Source organism: Euprymna scolopes, chromosome 2, assembly GCF_053919585.1.
Source record: "Euprymna scolopes isolate OS-2025 chromosome 2, ASM5391958v1, whole genome shotgun sequence".
Classification (NCBI taxonomy): Eukaryota; Metazoa; Mollusca; class Cephalopoda; order Sepiida; family Sepiolidae; genus Euprymna; species Euprymna scolopes.
The window spans coordinates 166,094,298-166,103,541 of NC_136483.1; the positions used below are offsets into that span (position 1 = coordinate 166,094,298).

General features: G+C 33.7%; 1 protein-coding gene across 1 annotated transcript in view; it reads left to right on the top strand.

Annotated features, from left to right (window-relative positions):
- LOC145298627 (jouberin-like) overlaps positions 1-8,209 on the top strand; it is a 146,611-nt gene extending 138,402 nt beyond the window's left edge. The window contains exons 29-30 of the mRNA XM_080144333.1: positions 5,292-5,451; positions 8,077-8,209. Coding sequence (XP_080000459.1) covers positions 5,292-5,451; positions 8,077-8,135 — 219 coding nt within the window. The 3' untranslated portion in view covers positions 8,136-8,209. The remainder of the gene's footprint in view (positions 1-5,291; positions 5,452-8,076) is intronic.
- The last annotated feature ends 1,035 nt before the right edge of the window (positions 8,210-9,244 follow it).

Sequence of the window (9,244 nt, forward strand, 5' to 3'; positions counted from 1 at the left end):
AAATAAATCTTATTTTAAGTGTTCTAATTAGCTATAATTTATAATTAACTGGCCAAATGACCCACTTTTTTCTTAGCTATCCCCTCTCGTTCTATGTTGCTGATGCTACCAGATCAGTCTGAAGATATTGGCTTCCTGAGACGAAATGCACCTAACAGTGATGCTTTTTGTTTTTCTTACTTCCTTTTGCAAAACTTTATTATATTCTGCAAAACCAAAAACAACAGCCCACTTTTTCCCCTTTTCCTCCTTCCCATTTCCCCTTTCTCTTTCTATCTCCCCCCACTTCCTGACTGGTTTTCTAACTTACAATGTACCAAACTTACATACTGTAACCCTTTTCCCTCTCTCATTGCAAAACTCATTCATGTTCTGCAGGGCAGAGAACAAAAACGATAAAATCCACTATAAAACAACCAAACCAAACACTACAAATTATCGATTGAAGATACAAAGAGCGTAAAGAATAAAAACCTTCTACAAAATAACTGAATGCAACATGAATACTGTTTCCAAAATAACTGGATTTGGCATTAAATAATCCAAAAAGGGTTGATATGCCGTAAAACAAAACAACTAAACCAATCATTCTATGTTGATACTCTCTAATAGTTTTTAGTGTTAAATGACTTTGAAAACCTGGTCAGCGATACTTTTTTCCTCTCTTCTACCACTTTCTCACAGAAGAGACGTTCTATCATTATTTTCATGGCAGGTGTTCATCTAAGTATCACTCTATGGTACCTCCTGACAACAACTATAAACAATTTCCCTTACTTTCTATCTGTGACTGAAACTAAGTGAAAATTCTGGTGGAGCACTGTACAATGAACATTTAAAGTTCAACATAAAAAACGTTCTTCATGCACCCTCTAAAATAAATTACCTCATCCAATTTCCATCATCACCTATCATCATGGTGTTGTTTCACTTGATACCCATTAACCCTTATCCTTGAGTGGCTTTCAGGCTTTGATAAATAAATTGAAATGAATGACTCTCGTCTTGGGGAGTCTCTATGTTTTGACAAGCTTCTGGGTCTGACCTTTACTCCTGATCTGAGATGGAACATGTACATCAAATCTGTTGCCAAGGTTGCTGGAAAAATAGTGGAATTCTTCTACCGCTCCAGTAGATATCTCACTGCTGATGTAATCCTCTATCTATATAAGAGCCAGGTACATCCAAGGATGGAGTACTGTTGCCACATCTGGGCAGGAGCTGCTAGGAGTAGCTTACCATGCCTTGACAGAGTTCAAAATAGACTTTATAGCTTAGTGGAGGATGGTCTTTTCTCTTCCCTGCAACCTCTTTCCCACAGAAGAGACGTTGCGAGCCTGTCTCTGCTTTATCATTATTTTCGTGTCAAGTGCTCATCTAAACTCCAATCTATAGTCCCCCCTTGCCAAACTTTCATGAAAAACACTCGTCTAGCTGAAACCACTATCAATAATTTCCCCCATCTTTATCTGTGCCTAAACCTGAATGTAGATTCCATGAACAAAGCTTCTTTCTTAGAACTGCATGCTTGTGGAACTCTGTTCTATTTGCCTGCTTTCCAACTGGCTACAATATGCTTGTCTTTGAGTCCAATGTAAACAAGTTCTGGATGAGCCATCCACTTAAGTAATCCAATTTACCAAATTTCCACTAATAATGATTTCTACGATATTGAGCCATTGACTACTGTACACTTATTAACCCTTATCTCTGAGTGGCCCCTGGGCCTTGATAAGTGGTGACTCCTATGGAAAAAAAAAAAATGGTGACTTTATAGTAGATAAAAAAAAGCCTCCAACATTAGATAATTGGTGATATAGTTGGTAACCGATTTTATCTGAGTTTCATTTAAAAAATATCTGGGATATCTCTTAAAGCATTGTCCTTCTTTGAGACTTGGTGCTGAACTGTTTTAAGTTTCCACGTGATCCATGAATCATGTGGTGTCTAATGATATCATGTAAAACTAGATCTGCCACAAGATCCGGAATTTCATCACTGATATAGAGTGATATGTGAGTGAATCTCAACTTTTGTTCAAGACAATGAGCAAATGGCAATCCTCTTATCGATCACTCATTAGTGCACATGTATGCTACTACAATTCCGAAAATGTTTCCTTTTGTAAACAGTTGGATAAGGACACTTAGATTTAGATGGAAAACTCTTGCTATAAGGTCATGGCAATGATGTGGCTGTGAATTCGGAAAGAGTTCTTTCACAATTTCAGTCCAATAATAATAAGGTTGTAAATAAATCCAATAATAATAAGGTTATAAATAAATCCAATAATAATAAGGTTATAAATAAATCTAATAATAATAAGGTTATAAATAAATCTGCAGTTCCATGTTTTCTCACATTGCATCAATGTTCCTGATAGGATAGTCAACTGGTCCACATTTTTAGTATTGCCATCAATATTTAGTGAGTCTCTCAAGTGAATCTAATCAGCTACTCTTAGTTTCCTTTGATGAGTTTTAATGTAAGTCTCCCAATGCTCTATTCTAGCATAAATGTCAACTGTATATTGTTGAGATAGCTTCCTACATGAAATGAACATGTTGAAACTCCCATCATAGAGTATAATCCTATATACAGTGATGATCATATTTATTGGCACGGTAAAATAAAAGTTAAATTTTGTCTAATAAATTCTAAAAAAGGGATTAAATTAAAGAAAATAACAAAGTATATTATGTATTTTTAACTGGCCTTTCCGATGCAGCAATCGGATTTTAGAAAAAATAAATAACAAAGGAACAACAAACATAATTGCAAAAAACCCTTGTTCAAAATTATTGGCACGGCTTTGTTTTTCTTTTAGTATCAGTATAATATCAATCAATTTCCAGTTTACGTGCTTTCTGAACTTTTTTATAGCCATATTATGCTTGTTTAACGCTAATTGAGTGAATAATTTTTTTCAGATAATTTTTAGATAGCGATTTATTTAAACTATTATAAGTGACTAAATTATAATTTTCAATCGCCATGGTTAAAACTAAGGAACACAGCGAAGACGTCAGGAAGTTTGTTGTAGCATGCCATACCAATGGGGAGGGCTATGATAAGATTTCAAAGAAGCTAAACCTTCCCAAATCCACTGTTAGAGCCATAATAAACAAGTTCAAATCGCAAGGCCACGTTATGAGTTTAGAGGGTAGAGGGAGAAAAAGGATTCTTTCCCCAAGAGATGAACGGAAAATTGTTCGACAAGTAAAACAAAACCCAAGGATCTCTGTTGGGGAGATTGTTGATGAACAGAGCACCTCTGGAGTGAATGTATCTCGACATACAGTTGGTAGAGTTTTGAAGAGAGCTGGTTTAAAAGCATGTCGTCCGAGAAAGACTCCCTTATTGAAGCCTATGCACCTGAAAGCAAGCTAGCCTTTGCAAAACGTCATATTGATAAAGATGTTGCATTCTGGAAACGTGTTCTATGGACTGACGAAACGAAAATAGAGGTATTTGGCCATAATAAAGTGTCTTATATTTACAGAAAATCTGGCGAAGCTTTCCTGCCTAAGAACACCATACCCACAGTGAAGCACGGTGGAGGCAGTTTGATGTTTTGGGGATCCTTTGCTGCCTCTGGACCAGGGCGACTTGTTAAGGTCACAGGTAGCATAAAAAAGGAAGATTATGTTAAAATATTGGATGAAAACCTGAAAGACTCTGCTAAAGAGCTCTCACTTGGTCGTCGTTGGTGGTTCATGCAAGATAATGACCCAAAGCATTCAGCTAAACTGACTAAGAAATGGCTTGAGGACAATCATATTAATGTTTTGGAGTGGCCATCACAAAGCCCAGACCTTAATCCAATTGAAAATTTATGGAGAACATTAAAATTGAGGGTAATGCAAAGGAAGCCTAAGAATCTTATTCAATTGGAGGATTATTGTCAGGAAGAGTGGGCTAAAATTACTACTGAAGAGTGCAACAACTTGGTTGTAAACTATGAAAAGCGACTGAGGAAGGTAATCAAGGCCAAAGGCTATACAATTGATTATTAAATAAATCGTGCCAATAATTTTGAACAAGGGTTTTTTGCAATTATGTTTGTTGTTCCTTTGTTATTTATTTTTTCTAAAATCCGATTGCTGCATCGGAAAGGCCAGTTAAAAATACATAATATACTTTGTTATTTTCTTTAATTTAATCCCTTTTTTAGAATTTATTAGACAAAATTTAACTTTTATTTTACCGTGCCAATAAATATGATCATCACTGTATGTAGAAAATGTTGCATGAGATATTTTTTCCTACTAACTCTTTGTTAGGAGGATTGGTTTTGATACTTGATCCGCCCAATGAACGATTAAGTATTGTAAAGCATATCATGTCCGATTTGATTCAGAGATACATTGAAGTTAATTGTTTCTGAAATGCAAATTACAAACTACAAGAAACCTTCTCTACCACCAATAGCAATGGCCAAAGATTCTTTATCTGAAAGTACATTTTTTAAACTTCTCAGCCTAACGTTCACAGGAAACATGAGTTGGAACAATTGCATTGAGAGCATTGCCAGGACCACTGCGAAAAAGGTAGGTTCTCTCTACCGTGCTAGAAAGCTACTAATGATCAAAAGTATCCTGTACCTCTATAAGTCCACCATTCGCCCATGTATGGAGTATTGTTGTCATATTTGGGTTGGTGCATCTGCTACTAGTCTTTCACTCCTAGACAAGGTTCAAAAGAAAGTCGCCAACCTGATAGGTCCTGAATTGTCATCTAAGCTTCAGCCTCTGTCCAATCGACGAAATGTAGCATCCCTCTGCCTGTTCTACAAGTACTTTAATGGTGAATGCTCCAATGAAATGCAAGCACTTGTACCCCCTCAACGTAAATACCCCTGACAAACTCAACAAGCAGCAAAATCCCACCCTTTGACAGTAAAGATGTAAGAAAGTCTTCTACTCCAGTAGTTTCTTCCCCAGAACTGCTAGACTTTGGAATTCTCTTCCGGGTTTCTGCTTCCCCAGCTGTACTGACATGCAGAAGTTCAAGTGTAACGTGAACCAACATCTTGCTGCCCAACTCCCCACATAGTACCCCTGTAGCTTAGGTCCCTGATAGTAGTCCCCTACATCAAAGTGGCAATGTGCCTTGTTTGGGATGATAGTGTAATAAAAAAAAAAAATTTGTTGTCCCACTTTACTCACTATTACAACGGCAACGTCACAGAAATATTAAAACGATGTTCGTGTTCTTGTCTCAAAATTTTGCTTTATTTTCATCAAATTTCTTGATTTAATTGTTTCATCTTTATATTTTGTTAATTCCAGGTTGTCGCTCTCTATGACTACGAAGCCCAACGTTCAGATGAACTTAGTTTTGTTGAAGGTGATATTTTGAAATTGCTCTACAAGGACACAGAGCATTGGTGGATGGGAGAAACTATTTCTGGCCAACAGGGATTTTTCCCTTCTAATTTTGTGGAAAAAGGTAAAACCTTCATTGGCATTCAAATCTAGACTTATTCATAACCTTGTTAATTATTACATGGCATTTTATTCATTAGTAATTTCTGTATAAAATTTAAGTTGTGATATGAAACTTTTGTTTCAAACTTCTTAAGTTGTGATATCAAGTTTTAATAATTTTAATTGATATGGGGCCCGTGGCGCAATAGATAGAGATGTTGGATTTCTATGGTTCCAGGTGAGAATTGTCTGAAAATAGCGGTTTCAATCTTACCCAAAGCCGGCCAGAGGCTTACTTGACCAAAACGTGGTGAGATGACAACAACTATGGAAGGCAGTAATTGCTGAGAATGCAGTTAGGAGATTCGGCGTTCCTATCCCGTCGCGGTTACCACCTGACGAAGACCAGAGGAATAATTGGCTGAAATGTTGTGAAACAACAACTAAGAAAGCTGAGAAAAATAGTCCGCAATAAATAAATTAATAAATAATACTCATCTCAATAATGAATTCCAATTAAATAATATAAATACAGAAAATGTTTTGTACGATCTAAATATCACAAAAATGGTTAAAATTTACAGCACATATCACAAAAATGGTTAAAAGTCACAGCAAATATCACAAAAATGGTTAAAAGTTACAGGAAATATCACAAAAATGGTTAAAAATCACAGAAAATATCATAAAAATGGTTAAAAGTCACAGAAAATATCACAAAAATGGTTAAAATTTACAGCAAATATCACAAAAATGGTTAAAAGTCACAGAAAATATCACAAAAATGGTTAAAAGTCACAGGAAAGATCACAAAAATGGTTAAAAGTCACAGAAAATATCACAAAAATGGTTAAAAGTCACAGGAAATATCACAAAAATTGTTAAAAGTCACAGGAAATATCACAAAACAAAAAAAAATTGTCTGTTAGGTACTTATGTAAAATAGACATCCAAGAATTTACAGAGATTTTCTGATTTGTATTATTTCGATTATTCAACTTACTCTTCGCATCTTGAGTGTTGTTCTCACAATGTTTCGGCCGATGTAATCTCCAAACTTCTTCAGGTGTATCTTGTCGAACTCTGGAATCTTTCTATTAAACTCGAGGATTTGCACAGAGTTTTGAATCTTTATTCGATTTATGAGGGTAACATGTTCTCGTTTCATTAGTCACGACTAAGTAGAAATTTTAAATAAATCACAATTATATTTGTAGTGTCGCCTTCGCTGAGGATTGAACTTACAACCCCCAGAAGAGTGTCACTGAATTAGATTTTATTTAGTACTTTACCTGCTATGCCACATGTTCTTGTGGAATAAGACTTGATAAAAACAGTAATTTTAATAATCCAATTAATACAAACTTGCAGAACCTGTGGAAATTCCACAGTAGTTGAAAATTTTTTAGAACACATTATAAATAAAATGAATAAAAAATAATATAAAACAAAAACAAATTTTTTTAAAAATTTAACAAATTCTTTTTTAACCTTTTAAAGGTAAAAAGAATTGATTTAAAATATTTACATTTTCTTTTCAATGAAAATTCAATGCATAAGGTTTTTGTTTTGTTTTTTTGTGAATATTTTTTATATACATTGTAAAGGAACAGATGTCAATTCACTTGCATGTTTTTTTAATTTTAAAAAGAATCTATAATAAAAAAATACAATCTCCTCTCGACATGACTTTTTTAAAATGATAAAATAAAATAGCCAATTTGAAACCATAAACAGACAGCCATGTTTTATTTATTTATTTATTTTTTTTTTAATTTTTGGAGAGGAACGGGTTTTAATGATTTTTAACTGATAAATGGCGACTATAAAAGGATGTAATTCGTTTCTCATTAATTGATTTTTGTGATAATGATGCTTTTTTTTTGTGACACTGGACGTTCAGACAAGAAAATTAATATTTAGATTATCAATCCTCATCTCAAAAATTATTCAGAAACAGAGATTCCTGAATTTTGACAACAAATTTCAGATTAGGTTGAGATATACAAACCATAAATTATGATGTCAAATATTTAAAAATCCTTTTACGAATTCGTTTTTTCAAATTTTTTGATTTGTACTCATTTCCAGTTAGAAAATATTATCCACCTTTTGCTATGTCGGCAAAAATCGCTTCCTTCTTCTTTCTTTAATATTTCATAAATATGCCTAATTCCTATTTATTGGTCTCTGTTTTCAATTTGAAGTTCCCCACAAAACAGTTCTAGAAACCCACCACTAATCCTAGCTCTAAGTCTAGGTAGCACCCCACTCTCTGGTGGGAAATTAAGAAAAATACAAAATAGATTGTTTAAAAAAAGTTTGTTCTGTTCACAGAGCGTTTACGGAGTTATATATGTCACAACTTGGGAATCTCTGTAAGAACTGAGATTCTTTGGATGTCTATCCACATAAGCACTGTTATTTTTTATCTCCTGAACAAAAAAAAAAAAATCAGAGTAACGTATAATTGTAGATAGAACCTTTTTAATCTCAAGTGATGAAATATCTTTCAAGTATAAAAATAGCCACTTTATTTAGAAGTAAAATATAACATTTGTACATTGTTTTTATTATTTAACTAATCTTTTTATCGTTGTTTTTTATGAAGTTTTCATGAAATTATTAATAACCTCTTTTTTTCCAGTTCCAGAATCTCGAAACAAACCAAAGAAAAAGCTTCCAACTGAAGAATCAACCTGTTAACTGATTGGTCGGTTTTTAAAATCCCAATGACCAATGAAACAACCGATTGATTAATTAAAATTTCATCTTTTTTATTTACTGTTGTACATAGTTAAAAAATCAAATGCAACGATAAGGTGAAAACAAAAAAAATCAAAAAACTTCTCAATGATGACAAGAGTTTCACATTCATTAACTTTTCTTTTTATCAAGAAATGCATTTTAGTTTTTGAAAAAATATTAAAAATTATGTTAATACCTCTAATTTACATACTTTTTTCTATAAGTTGTTTTTAAGTCCTCAAATATGAAGAAATTCAATATATATATATATATATATATATATATATATATATATATATATTAGCATAGGTGCCCGGGTGTTTAGAGGTGTTTGTTGAGCTAAAAAAAAAAAAAATAGTGATAGTTGAAAGGCAGCCTCGAACCCGTACTGCGAAGGAGGAAAAGAATGGGGAAAAAACGTGATGTCTTTGCTTTTACGACCACCGCCAAACCGGAAGTGATGTAGGTTTAAATTAAGGCTAGACAATAGAAAAGAGGGGATGACTTTCAAAAATATCAGCAAAAAAAGCGACCCCTCCCTGTAGAAAAGTGCCCAGTTGAGGGTGAAGAAATTAATGTTTTTAGCCAATTTTTTGGTATTTGTCGTGTGAAGGGTCGAGCTTCAAAGCGATACTGATCTTGTAAAAATCCGTCGCCTCTGTCGAAAGTTTTAGGCAGACATGCAAACATACACAAATTTCCGACTTAAATCGATTAAAAAGCCTGCCCTATCTCTGAATACTCTTTATGTAAAATTTCAAATGTTTAGACCAGAAATTATCTGAGTAATTTGGTAGAGGCCGCATAGATCAAATTTTAAAAAACTTTGACCCCTATTATGACCCCTTAACATTTATTGTTTTGGGTTCAAATCATGTTATTAAGTTAGATCCATGTCCAAGGAACCTATATCTAAAATTTCAATTGTTTATCCCCAAAATTGGCAGAGGAGTTTGGTAGAGTTCTCAAAAGTCAAATCGTTGAACTTTGACCCCTTAACAGACAAATTTCTGGCCAAAAATGGATTACAAAGATTTTCCCAAATCTCAGTACCCTGTATATCAAAT